The 14,717-nt window shown below is 45.4% G+C and overlaps 1 protein-coding gene across 6 annotated transcripts in view; it reads right to left on the bottom strand.

Annotated features, from left to right (window-relative positions):
* The window catches only part of CCM2 (CCM2 scaffold protein), a 50,230-nt gene that overhangs the window by 10,205 nt on the left and 25,308 nt on the right, over positions 1–14,717 (bottom strand). For 5 of the 6 annotated variants that reach the window (XM_046670165.1, XM_046670169.1, XM_046670170.1 and 2 more), the window contains 2 exons: positions 1,815–1,898; positions 532–715 (listed from right to left, as the gene is read on the bottom strand). In XM_046670165.1, coding sequence (XP_046526121.1) covers positions 532–715; positions 1,815–1,898 — 268 coding nt within the window. The remainder of the gene's footprint in view (positions 1–531; positions 716–1,814; positions 1,899–14,717) is intronic. The other variant, XM_046670167.1, reaches the window with a different exon arrangement.

Genomic DNA, 14,717 nt, shown 5'->3' with positions numbered 1-14,717 from the left:
GCACTGCCCTCTCGTCACCAAGTGAGGGAACCGGGCTGGGGGAAGGGGGCTGATGTCTGGTTTAAGGGGCTTTCTGATTCTGCTACAAGGACATGCTGAGAATGTCTCACAGATTGAGAGCTCCGTGACGGTCTCATCTACACCCTCAGCTTTGGGAAGGCAGCATGGCCAAAGGCTGGGCAGAGCTGAGGCCCCAGCCAGAGCCTGAGACCAGTGCTGCCTGCCTGCTGGAGGACTCTCCAATGTCCCCGAAGGGGGCATCACCAGGCACAGTGGCAGGCCCGCGAGGCTCCAAGTGAGAGTGGCCAGGCTCAGCACCTATTCCTCACAACCTCCTGGGTCACTGCCCTCCTCTGGCCAAGGCTGGCCTTGGAGACAGGAGAGCCACTCCTCAGGCACAATGGGCAGCAGCAGCTGACCCAGCACTGGAGAAATGGTCTCCAGAGCTCCAAATCCATGGACTCGCTCCTCAGGACAAAGACGTGGCCATTTCTCCCAAGGACCCTTCTGACCCCACCCCCAGGTCCGTACCTGTCTTTAGGACCACCAGGTGTGAGGCATCATCCCGCACATAGGACACGGCAGCAATGTCATGGATGGGGACCCTGAGAATGGTGTCCTCCCCGTCCCGCCAGGCCAGCTTGACGTTGTAGGCAGACAGGCTGATCACAGCATCATGCTCCTGGGTCAAGTGTCCGGGGAGCTGGTGGGCTCTCTAGAAGGAACCACAGGGTGTCAGAAACACAGGGCCCCAGCAGCAGGCTCCCCTAGGAATCCTGCAATGTGTGCCGGCAGACACAGCCCACAAGGCCAGCTGAAGCAAGTGCTGCTCCCTTCACTGTGGCCATGCTTGCTCCAGGGGCACTGCCATGTTCACGTCACATTGTGGGGGTCTTCCAGAACTGCCTTTACATTCAGACCTATGGCAAGTGGTCAGGATATCTTGAAAATGTGAATTGTGAAAACAGCCCAAAACCTCAGGAAGCAAGTCTAGAGAATAAAGTTTATGTTCAGACTGAGGAACAGTCTTTACTGGCCAAGTGCCAAGCGCACCCATAATATGGTGGAACTGGGTTATTCTTCACAGCCATGAAGGCCTAGGGTCAGAAGACCAAGAGCTGATAACAGAGTACAAGTGTCAGAGGTCAGGGTTGGGAGGTAGAGCAAGCCAAGGGTCAGAGGTCACAGTTGGGAGGTGGAGCAAGCCAAGGTTCAGAGGTTAGGGTTGAAGGTGGTACAGGCCAAGGTTTGGAGGTCAGGGTTGGGAGGTGGAGCAGACTGAGCATCAGAGATAGGGGTTAGGAGCTGGTGCAGGCTGAGGGTCAGAGGTCGGGGTTGGGAGGTGGAGCAGACCAAGGGTCAGAGATTGGGGCTAGGAGCTGGTGCAGCCCAAAAGTCGGAGGTCAGAGTTGGAGGTGGTGCAGGCCAAGGGTCGGAAGTGGTGCACGCCAAGGGTCAGAGGTCGGGTTTGGAGGTGGTACAGCTCAAGGGTCAGAGGTCGGAGTCATAGGTGGTGCAGGCCAAGGGTCAGAGGTGAGGGTTGGAGATGGAGCAGACCAAGGGTCAGAGGCTGGGGTTAGGAGCTGGTGCAGTCGAGGGTCAGAGGTTCACGTTGAGGGTGGTACAGCCCAAGGATCAGAGGTCGAGGTTGGGAGGTGGAGCAGACCAAGGGTCAGAGGTTGGGGGTAGGAGCTGATGCAGGCCGAGGGTTGGAGGTCAGGGTTGGGAAGTGGAACACGCTGAGGGTCAGAGGTCAGGGGTAGGAACTGGAGCAGGCCGAGGGTCAGAGAATGGGGTCAGGAAGATGGGGTTACCTTTGCATTGTCTATGAAATGCAGTATTTCGGTCCTACTGGAGGGATTCAGGTATCCTGGTATGGACGTTAACTGACCTAAGTACTGAAAGAGAGTGAAGAGAGAAAGCACCATGAGAAAGGGAAGATTGGCCACCACCATCATGGACTCCACAGACAGTGCAGCGAGAGCCTCACACATTCCCGCCACCAGGCCCTCTGGCCTCAGTTCTGGCTCAAAGCTGAGGCCCTCCTCTGGGAAATGTGCTCCTAGAATGCTCCGAATTCTGAGAGAAATCTCTACAGGCTAAGGAGAACGCTCCCACGCTTCCAACTATACTGCATCAATGTTGTCATCAAGAGTCCTGCAAAGGAAACCTGAAAACTCGTTTGGTGGAATGTGGACTCTGAAAGAAGAGACAAGGATGGCCCGTGTTTCCAGGTCACTGTTGGGAACTGAAAACAATGGTGCTGCAAAACCCTACTAAAGATAAACTTAATAAATCACAAAGGGACAGCTGAGGAATGAGGACAAACAGAGAAATGGAGTGACATGTGGCCAAGAAGGACTTGGTTAACAAACCTCAATGACAAGGGCCTAACGATCACAGGAGGGTATGAATACAGACACAGCGCCGTAGAGGCCGCGTTCACGCCGTATCTCTACCAACTAACACAGTTTTGTAATATTCTTTTTATTTCTTCCCAAGAACACATCTCTTGTACTTGGTATTTCTCAGTCTTCACTAACTTGCATATTTAAAGTCTCTGTCAAAAAAAGGGTGACGCTGGACTCCCATCTCTGGTTCAACGTGTAAAGAGCTTGGAAGGCGTCACTCCCATATAAGAAAAAGCTAAACAAACTGAAAATCAACAGCGCTTCTTAGACTCATCAAAGAATGGAGTCACAAGGCAAACTGTTGCCCCCAAAACTGGAGAGAGTGACAGGGAACAGAGAATTGCAGCTCCCAGGGAGAAGAAGCCATGGGAGCCAGCACAGCAGCAGCACCAGGAAGGGAAGTGACCATGTGCTGAACACAGGTGTGGACATGCTGGAGACAAAAACTCCATGGCCAGTTGTACGGGGCCCACACTTGTGTGAGTTCCGCCGTCAGGAGCCTCACCAGGTTCTCAGGGTGAAGACTGGAGAAAAATCTCCTCGTGCTTCTGGCAGGGGGAGGGGAAAAGAAACAACTTTAAACTGCAACCAGAGCACCCTGTTATCCTTAACAAAGGCCTTTGCTCATGGAAAACTAATTTTCCAGCTCCTGACCCACCCGGGGGGAAGGGAAATACCAACTCCGGCCCCCATAGCTGTTCCGTCTCTCTTAAGCAGGAAAAACAAAACCAAGGAGAAGCACAGATGGTGGTCAGAGCCCAGGCGCGCAGGCTCACTGGAGGACTGAGACCCACTAATCACAGGACTAGAGAGCGCTCCCCCACCCCTCCCACCACCACGTCAGTACGCTCCTGTACAACAGGAGATGACATGTCTCAGACCCTATTCAGCCCTGACACCACAGCTGCAGCAAATGATAAACACAGCCCAACTCCTGGCCAAAGAAACACAGCCTCACACGAAAGGCCTGTTTACCACAGTTCCTTTTACATCATGTCCAGATTTCAACAAAAAAATTACAAGGCATGCTAAAAGGCAAAAAACAGTGTTTGAATAAACAGGGCAAGCATCAGAATCAGATTCAGATATGGCAGGGATGTTGGCATTATCAGAACCAAGAATTTAAAAGAACTATGATTAATATGTTAAGGGCTCTAATAGAAAAAGTGGGCATCATGCAAGAACAGATGGGTAACGTGTGCAAAGGGATGGACATTCTAAAAAAGAGTCAATGGGAAACGATAAATCAAAACCACTGTAACAGAAATGAAGAAAGAACACCTTTGATGGGCTCATCAGTAGACCCGACACGGCCAAGGGAGAGTCAGTGAGTTCGGAGGTATGTCAGTAGAAACCATTAAAACTGAAAAGAAAAAAACATTAAAAAAATGGAAGAGAATATCCAAAAACAGTGAGAAAATTATAAAAAGTGTAACATGTGTAGTGGGAATACCAGGAGGAGGAGGAGAGAAATAAACACAATAAGTCTTTGAAGCAACAATGACTGAGAATTTCCTCAAATTAACATCAGATACCAAACTACTGGTCCAGGAAGCCCAGAGGACACCAAGCAGAATAAATAGCAAAAAAACCTACACCTCCACACCTCATCCAAACTGCGGAAAATCAAAGACAAAGAGAAAATCTTGAAGTCAGTCACAAGAACAAAGCGACCTTACAGAGGAGCAAGGGTAAGAATGGCGTTGGGCTTCTCTTCAGGAACCATGCAGACAAGAGAGAAGTGAAATACGTAAAGCGTTGAAAGAAAAACCTGCCAACCCACAATTCTGAATCCAGTCAAGGTGTCCTTCAAAAGAGAAGGAAAAATAAAGATTTTCTCAGACAAACAAAAACCGAGGGCTTCCACAGTTACCTGGCAGGAAACGTTAAAAAATCTCACTGAGAGAGAAGGAAAAGGATCTGGTCAGAAATTGATTTATATAAAGAAAAGGGAAAAATGTCAAAGTAGAAATAAACAAAGGCAAAATGATATCTTTTATTTTATTATTTTAATTGATCTAACAGATAAATGTTTTCCAAAACAAAACTAGCAGCAATGTTTTGGGTGATTACAGCTCTGGGCTAAGTGAATGCATGACAGCCAATGGTGGGGGGGTGGGGCGGGGAGGACAGGAGTACTTGGTTATACCTGCACTACTCATGAAGAGGGAAGTGGTATTTGAAAATGGGTTTAGACTAGTTGTAAATGTATACTGCAGACCCTAGGGCAATCACTAAAAGTATTTTTTATAGAAGTACAATTGATATGCTAAGAAAGGAGAAACAATGGAATCATATAAAGTGCTCAAATAAAACCAAAGGATGCAGATAAAGAGTAGAAAACCAAAAAAAAAAAAGAAAAGAAAAAATAAACAGAACAAGAGAAACTAAAACAGTTACAAATATGGTAGATACTAATCCAATTATATCAACAATCACTTTAAATGTGAATAGTCTGAATACACCAATTAAAAGACAAAGACTGTCAGACTGGATAAAAAATTCAAGATTCAAATAAATATATGTTGTCTACAAGAAACCCACTTTAAAGAAGGGCATTACATAATGAAAACAGGGTCACTTCTCCAAGAAGACACTACGATCCTTAAGCTGTATGTGCGTAAGGGCAGAACTTCAAAATACATGACGCAGAAACTGATAGAACTGCAAGGAGAAACAGACGAATCTACTTCCCTAGTTGGAGACTTCAACACTCCTTTCCAAGAAACAGACAGATCCAGTACGCAGAAAAATCAGTAAAGACATAGTTGACCTCAACACCACCATCAATCAATGGGATATAACTGACATCTATAGACAACTTCATCCAACAACAGAAGACACCTTCTTCTCAAGCTCACATGGAACATTCATCAAAATAGATCATATTCTGGGCCATAAAACACACCTACATGAATTTAAAAGAATAGAAACCATACAAAGCACAGTTATGTACCACAGAACAATGATTTGGTCAAGGACGGACTGCATATATGACGGTGAGCCCATAAGATTAGTAGCATATAGCCTAGATGCGTAGTAGGCTACACCATCTAGGTTTGTGTAAGTACCCTCTATGATATTCGCACAACAATGAAATCGCCTAACAACATATTTCTTAGAACACATCCCCATCGTTAAGCCATGCTTGACTGTGTGTTCTCAGATCACAATGGAAATTCCTTGAAAGACACAATCTACCAAAATTCACATAAGGAGAAATGGATCATCTGAACAGGCATATGAATCTATTAAAGAAACTGAATCAATATCATCTCCAAAACAGCACCAGGGCCACACAGGTTCACTGGTGAATTCTACTAAACATTTAAGGAAGAAATTAAACCAGCTGTCTATAATTTCTTCCAAAAAATAAAAACAGAGAAAACACTTTCTAACCCTTTCTATGAGGCCAGCATTAACCTAGCATCAAAACCAAAGATAATACAAGAAAGGAAAAACTACAGACCAACATCTCTCATAAACACAGATGCAACAAAATATTAGCAAATCAAATCCAACAACATCTAAAAAGAATTATACACCACAACTAAGTGGGATTTGTCCCATATTTGCCAGGATGGTTCAACATTCATAAACCCATCAATGTGATCTATCACATCAACAGGTTAAAGAAAAAAAATCATACAACCATATCAACAGTTGCAGAAAAAGCATTTGACAACATCCAGCACCCATTCATGACAAAAACTCTCAGCAAACTAGGAATAGAGGGGAACTTCCTCAACTAGATAAAGAGCATCTACAAGGAACCTACAACTAACATCACACTTAATGGTGAGAAGCTCAAAGACTGCCAAAGATCAGGAACAAGGCAAGGATGTCCCCTCTCACCAGTGCTTTTCAACATCATACTGGAAGTCCTAGCTAATGCAATGAGACAAGAAAAGGAAATAAAAGGTGCAGACTGGGAAGGAAGAAGTCAAAAACTGTCTTTGTTCGCAGAAACCCTCTGACTGGGGAACCAAGCAGGCAAGTCACTCTGGGGATTACTGAACCCAAGCAAGGTAAACACAGCGGCCTGAGTCAGTCCACCTACTGCTACACCAGGCAACCATCTGCCCACACAGAGGAGGAAAGTGGCACAGAGAGGAGAAGAATCAGCTGAAGCACACATAGGGCACAGTGGCAGATACGAGCTGAGTCTGGGCAGCATCCTAAACTTGAGAAAAGCTGCCTTCAAAACTGTCAGTATGTGCTGGGCAGCTCCACAGGGAAATGCATAACTATTCTGAAAAGTTTTAGATTTCATCTTCTCTAAGGCGAGGCAGAGGAGAAGAAATAAAACTAAACTGTGTATTGGTTTCCCCACTCTCTACAGGGCTGGGAATCCTCCTCTGACAGTTAGAGAAGTTTAAGAATAAACAAGCACGACATCTAACTACTGGCTCAACTTAGCTTGTCACTGATGAACATTCCAGAATGTTTCCAGAGATCTGCAGTTAGCCAAGATCTTTCCATCCTCTTATCTACTCATGTAAACCTAACGCAGACGCTTTCTTACACTTCCTGACTTCAAAACTTACCAAAAAGCTACAATAACCAAAACTGTGTAGGACTGGTATAAAGACATACAGACCAACGGAATAGGAAGCCCAGAAATAAATCCTAGCATATATATTGGTTTATTTTTGACAAGGGTGCCAAGACCATTCAATAGGGAAAGCACAGTCTTTTCAACAAATGGTGCTGGGAAAAATGGATATCCACATGTAAATGAAGCTGTACCTTTACCTTACACCATGTACAAAAATTAACTCAAAATGGAGGGAACACCTGAATGTAACACCCAATTGTTCAACTCTTAGAAGAAAACGTAGGGAGAAATCTTCATGACGTTGGATTTGGCAATGACTTCTTGGACATAACACCAAAAGCACAGACGATAGAAGAAAAAATAGGAAAAGTGGACTTTATCAAAATTAAAAACTTTTGTACATCAACGGACACAATCAATACAGTGCAAAGACAACCCACAGAATGGGAGAAAATATTTGGAACCTTATATATGATAAGAAGCTAATATCCAAATACATAAAGAATTCCTACAACTGAACAAAACACCACACAACCCGATTGAAAAACGGGCAAAAGACTTAAATAGATATTTCTCCAAGGAATATATACAAATGGCCAATAAGCACATGAAAAGATTCTCAAAATTGCTAATAATTAGGAAATGTAAATCAAAACTACATTGAGATGCTACTTCACACCCATCGGATGGCTACTAACAAAACAGAAAATAACTGTGTTGGCAAGAACGCAGAGAAATTGGAACACTTGTGTGCTATTGGCAGGAATGTAAAATGGGGTAAGCCATCATGGAAAACAGCATAGCCAGCCTTCAAAAAATTAAATATAGAATTAGCATATGATCCAGTAATTCCACTTCTGGGTATATACACAGAAGAAGTGAAAGCAGGCTATAAAAATCTTAGAAGAAAACAGGAGAAAAGCTTCATGATATTGGATATGTCAATAATTTCTTTGATATGACACCAAAGGCACAAGTAACAAAAGAAACAATAGACAAATTGGACTTCATGAAAATTTTAAAATTCTGTACATCAAGAGACACTATCCACAGAGTAAAAAGGCAACCCACAGAATGGGAGAAAATATTTGCAAATCATCTTATCTGATAAAGGATTAATATCTAGATTATAGAGAGAACTCCTAAAACTCAATAAAAAAAAAACCAATAACCCAATTCAAAAATGGGCAAAGGACTTGAATAGACTTTTCTCCAAAGAATATACACCACTGGCCAATAAGCACATGAAAAAATGCTCAACATCACTAATCATTAAGGAAATGCAAATCAAAACCACAATGAGATATCACCTCACATCCATTAGGATGGCTACTACCAAAAAAACAGAAAACAAGAGTTGGCGAGGATGTGGAGGGACTGGAGCCCTTGTGCACTATTGGTAGGAATACAAAATGGTGCAGCCACTGTGGAAATCAGCATGGAAGGTTCCTCAAAATATTATAAATAGAACTTCTATATGATCCAGCAATTCCATTTCTGAATGCATACCCAAAAGAATCGAAAGCAACATCTCGAAGAGATATTTGTACACCCATGTTCATAGCAGCATTATCCACAAGAGCCAAAACATGGAAGCAACCCAAGTGTCCATCAACCAATACATGGATAACAAAATGTAGTATATCCATACAATGGAAAATTATCCAGCCTTTAAAAGGAAGGAAATTCAGCAATATGCTGTAACACAGATGAGTACATTATGCTAAGTGAAACAAGCCTGTCACAAAAAGACAAATACTGTATGATTCCATTTCTATGAGGGACCTAGAGTAGTGAAATTCAGAGAGACAGAAAGGAGAATGGTGGCTGTCAGGGGCTGGGGGAAGAGGGAATGGGAAGTCACTGTTTAACGGGGACAGAGTTTCAGTTTGGAAAGATGAAAAAGTTCTGGTGATGGATGGTACTGATGGTTGCACAACTATGTGAATGTACTTAATGTCACTGAACTGCACACTTAAAAATTAATTTGATGAATTTTATGTTATGTATATCTTAGCACAACAAAAAAGTTTTCCTACTGGCTTTACTCAATAATTTTATTTGCTAAAAACTCCAAATCATAATCAACATTATACCACGTATTAGCTATCACTTCTAGCTTTGTATCATCCAAAATCAATAATCTTGTGCTTTCATTCAAATGGTAGTAAAAAGTATTGGCCAAGATGGTGTCATATGCCCAGTGCTTTACTGAAATACAAGCGCCCTGGTATTATGTCTGCAGGACCAGACAGGACTGCCCCACCTCCACATGGCCTGGGCACACAACGTCACCACTGCTGTCTCGCCTCCCCGGTGGTGGCACTATGCTTCAAACACAGGCTCACAGATCTCCAAAGAGGATTCTACTTTCTCATAGAGGTGAGTCCTCATTCATGTGAGATATTTTTTGCTGTAAAATATTCATAAAACAACTCTCATCAATAAAAGAAAACTGCAGCTCTCATCCTTGTTACAATTCCTGATGGGACAAAGTGTGCCTCCTGGTCAGTTCTTACAACAGCCCTTCCCGCTTGTGCGGGGCAGGCCCCTGCCCAGTCCTAAACAACTCCCAATGCCTCCAACAGCAATGTCAGGGACAAGCCCACACCCACAGGGAAGAGAAATGGCACAGGCTGCTGTGCCAACTCACTAACTGTAGCATGCCAAGGACACAGCCACAGAGGGATGAACGTGATGGAACGTGAGAGACCAAGGGAACATTCGACTGATGGAACATCAGCTCAATCGGCCTGGGTATCAATGAGATGGAAGACGACACAGCCAGACGGTCTCAGGCACCCACCAACCCCACTGCTGTTCCTTACAGGGACTGCAGCCCACACAAGGGTGTGCTGATAAGCTCACTGTTTCAGCTCTAAATAGTAGAAAATGCTTCCCAAAATAATTGCTGACAAGAAACAAGACAAGTCCATTTGTATACTGAGGCCGAATCAGCCTCCCTATAACACCCACCTATTGGCCTTGATCGACAAGTTTCCCACAGCAGAGCATGGGCCCTGACAGGAAGGGTGTGACTCTGAGACTTGGGGTGGGGACACCTGGGTGGATGCACTTGAGAACCTCAATCCTCAAATTATTCTCCACGCTCTGGGCCTGCAGAAGTGGCCCATCCCTGCTTGTTGGTAGAGACACACACACACACACACACACACACACACACACACACCCCTTGATTGAAAACACACAGGCCTCAAATGGGATGGGTACGTTTCCCGACACTGCTGGATCTGTACCTGGGGTAAAGTCTCAACGTAGCACCAGTGGGGACTGCTGGTCCTACTGAAGGACAGGGGACTGAACGCCAACAGAGTGGCAGGTGCTGGGCTCAGAGGGATGGAACACTAGCTGGATGAGTGTGTCTATGGGGGCTCTCCCCATGGCCTGGCACTTAACCCCGATAAGAGGCCCAGATTCAGCTCTAAAACGTTGCTTGTATGGCTCTTAGAAGCTCAGCAAAAGTGAGGGCACACGTTAAACACAGGAGAGATCACAGAACTGCCATGGCAAACTGTGGATAAAGGTTTTGAAAGGCTGAGAGGTGGGCCTGGATGGGATCTACCATGTAAGACAGGGAACGTCATGGCTGCCCCTGCTCCTTGGGAGGGCCGGAAAGACACTCCCCTCAAGGATGGGCTGGAACAAATGGGCTGGAAGGGACACTGGCACCACTGAGCAGCTCCGTGGCGGCTGTTCTCTGAAGGCGGAGCTAGCCATAGGAGACGCTTAGAGAACCAGGCTCCTTGGAGCAAGGGGGACAACAGGACCCTGGCAGAGCAGAAGCCAGGTAGCACTCAGGGGCAGGTGTGGTCACTGTAGGGGGCAGCAGGTGCCTGGAATGCAGGGACCTATGGAGATGGCTCGTGAAGTGGAGGAGATCCCAGGGGCAAGAGCTGGGAGCCACCCAGGGCACCACCTCATGTAAACAAACAAGGACATCAACACTGAGGGCGCCACTCCAACAGAAAGTGTCGATCCCTCAGCTGGCTTCCAGACCCAGAAACATGACTGCAAGAGAAGCCAAGCCCCACAAGAACAAATCTGTAACACCAAGCAAGTGCACACTGCAGTGCTGACCCCATTCTCTCCACAGGGACTTACAGTCCTTGACGGGGGAACGGAAAGTCTTTTAGAGGTTTTGGAATAGAGGGTCTGAGATGATGCTGATACTCAGGGGCCCAGACGGCCAACAATGTCCTCTGTTAGCATGGGGACATACGTGGGTCAGGCAGTAAATGGACTCCAGGCCAAGGTCCACCTCAGAGTGTGTCCACTGGGACCAGATCCACTTCTTAAATGTGTAATAGGGACAGACATGTTTAGCAGCCTGTAGAAGCCTCACACTGGTTCTAAGTCCTGCAGAATAGGAGCTACTGAAGTATAAAAGGCCATGTGGAAGACCCTGAAACTGACCCCAGCCCCCTGCCCCTGGCCATGGTCCTAAAGCAAGAACAGTATCATTTCCAGAGAGAAAAGCAGAGATGCATGCTGCCCTCCAAGACTTAAATGACACGGGGTCAGCGGTCTCCATCTCATCCCGTCTGGCTCCTGCATAAGAGGGTGGATCATGGTGTGTGACCGGGGACCTCCATACACCTTAAGACAAGCACAGTCTTGGGTACAGGGTTGCAGCTACTGAAGTGGCCAATGCAATCTCTTGCAAACCCATCAGGAACCCATTCATGTCCACAAAAGCACACAGTCACAGTCTTACCCCAGGACCACATTATACACATCAGCTGCAGGAACAGGAGCCCTGGAGCCAGTGAGCCCCAGCACAGATGCACTGGGGCCCCTCCCTCAGCTTACGCCTATGGCCCCACAAAGGGTTCCCAGTACACAGCAGAGGGCAGAAAGCCCAAGCTCAGTTCACGTATTTGGGAGGAAGCCAACGCACTACAGCCCCTTTCAAGGTGGTAGACTCCGTGACCCTGATAAGGCATAGTCAAGACCAACCAGGCTCTGAGTGGCCAGTGGACCCTGCAATGGGAAGCGCTCTTCCCTGGCAGGACTGACATGGACTCCAGGTATAGGTTTGCCTTTCTTGCCTGCAGTGTCCCAGCCAGCCCCACTCTCACTCCCTAAGGGCTCATGGAGTGTCTGAGCTCTGATGAGGTCACACATAACCCCACATTGGATCAAGGACGGTACCAGGCGCATGTCCATCGGCTTCAGTGGTCCTACAGAATCCCACACCACCCAGGAGCTGCCAGCCTAGAGAGGACATCCCAAAAGGATGCCACATCTCTTCAGAATGCAGGGTATGTCTTAAACCAAGAGTCACGCCACCACACTGTGTCTCCAGTGGGCAGAATGCATGGGTCTGCGGTCCCATGGAAGCAGGAGTAGCTCTGATCACCATCAATCCGAGAGACCTTGGGGAACATGGGCTTCCTGTCCCCATAACTCTCGGCTCTGTGGGTTTTGAGAGCCTGGCACTAAAGGTAAAATGCTTGTCAGGGGACACAATAAAGATGTAAACTTAACACTACAGTTGCTAGCTGGTCACTTTGGGCTCCTCATGCCAGCAGACAAGCAAGCACAGAAAGGAGTTATTGCTCTGCACGGGCAAACGGCCTTCATCGTGATGGGGAGGTGGGGATGCTGCCACATAGTGGGGACAAAAAGGCATGTGTGTGGTCTCCAGGTACCCCCACATGTCCCCTGACACTCCCACCCATAGTGGGCAGGTACACTTCCCACAGACCTTCCGCCTCTGCCCTATCCTGCTTTCTCCACTCTCCTCGGGAGAGCATGCCCTGAATAAATCGTCAAACACCATCTCCAGTGTCAGGCTCTGCTTCTAGAGAAGCAATCCAAGACATCTACAAAGACAACTACCAAACAAAGACACCTCACAGCTAACTTCACAGCAAAGGGCAAGCTCACCTGCCACACTGAAAGCTATGTTTTCCAATGCGTAAGAAAACCACCAACCAATCAACAGAAAAATGGCTACAGAAAGACATTTAAGAGCTCTGACTCTTGACCAGCTAAAAAGATGCTCAAGCTCACTCATAAGTACAAACTATAATGATGAAACATCTTATGACCGTGAGAGTGGTAAAGATCAAAAAGTCTGCCCATCACTGTGCTGCTTCTCAGAGCATGGAGAAACAGGTATTCTCATAGACTGCCAATGGTACACACTGGCTTAAATCCCCCATGAAGGGCAATCTGGAAATGTCTATCAAACTAAAAAGTAACCTAGGCTGATACCCAGAAATTCTATTTCTGGAATTTATCCTATAGGAATAGTAAAATGTGTGTGTCACAGTTGAGACAAATGAAATATGCAAGAATAGATGACTGATTAAATAAAATATGGTACAGCTGTATAATGGAATACTACACAGCCAGTAAAATGGATGAGGCAGCTTTAAGAGTCCTAATGTGGATACTCTCCAAGATATATTGTTGCATGTAAACAGCAGGGTACAAAGTGCACACTTTGTCATCATTTGGGAACAAACGCACATCTGCTTGTGTATGGACAGACTAACTATGCAGGGACACACGAGAAAGTGGTGTCAGTGACTGCTTCCACAGACGGAACTGGTGACCTCTTTTCACCAAGGTCTCCTTGTACCATTTGAATTTTGTACCACATACATAACTTACATATTCAATTTTAAAAATACAATAAATAATAAATCTCATCAAGAAGTGTCTTAGGTTTAGTATCACAGATGTGATTAATTACCCACTGCTGCCCCCAGTATTAAAAGCCAGGAGTATCCGTTCACAGGGCCTGAGCCTACACTGCGCTGGGGCCTGCTGGAATAGATAATAGCTTGTGACAGAAAACACGGGAAGGATGCTTCCACTTTATAAAGGCTGGGGAGGATTAAATGAGAAAATGTATTTGAAATGTCAAACAGTGTTGCTGTATACAGTAAGCATTCAGAAAACAGAAGCCACTATTAAGTTCCTCTCAACTTCACGTTATCAATGTTTATTCTAAATACAAAATACTTGCCATAAAGAATCACACTGGAATATGTGGGAGTAAATGTTTCTTCATCACTAGCAGACTTTGTTGTCACTATTTTTATTTTATCAAAATGAAACATGTACGCAGTTAAAAAAGGCAAATAGTTCCCAAAACCATATATTAAAAACCAACAATCTCCAGTCCCAACCCAGACAACCCTATAGATCGCTTTCCAAAGGCAGCCACTCCGGGGTCTTCTAAGGGATCCAGGCCCACTTTCCACATAATGGTTTTACATTGCTACTGCTTGATTCGTCAATTTAAGACGTGATCTGCTGATTTCCAGTTATGGTAGAGAAAGGTTTAACTCTCTCATATCACCACTCCCACTTCCCCTTCCTTTCTTCTTATGATTCAAATAATTTTTTAATCATTGCTTGGTGCTTATACCATAGTTTGCTAGGTATATACTATTTCACTGCTGTGCCAAGAAGTAACGAATTCACAATTTTGTTCCTGCATCATTTTTTATTTCTTTTAAACTTTTTAAGACAGGTGTAAAATTCACGTGCAGTTGTAAGAAATAATAGAGATCCATTTATCCCTCACCCTGTTACATGCAATGTGTAACATCTTGTGACAGCACACCCTCACAACCAGGATAGTGACTACACAGCCAAGTCACAGAACATTCCAGCACAGCCAGGACACCGACTACACGGTCAAGTCACAGAACATTCCATCATAGCCAGGACACCAACCACACGGTCAAGTCACAGAACGTTCCATCACA

Source organism: Equus quagga, chromosome 8, assembly GCF_021613505.1.
Source record: "Equus quagga isolate Etosha38 chromosome 8, UCLA_HA_Equagga_1.0, whole genome shotgun sequence".
NCBI classification, from domain to species: domain Eukaryota; kingdom Metazoa; phylum Chordata; class Mammalia; order Perissodactyla; family Equidae; genus Equus; species Equus quagga.
The sequence above is the reverse complement of the archived record's forward strand: the minus strand, read 5'-3'. Positions and strand labels throughout refer to the sequence as shown.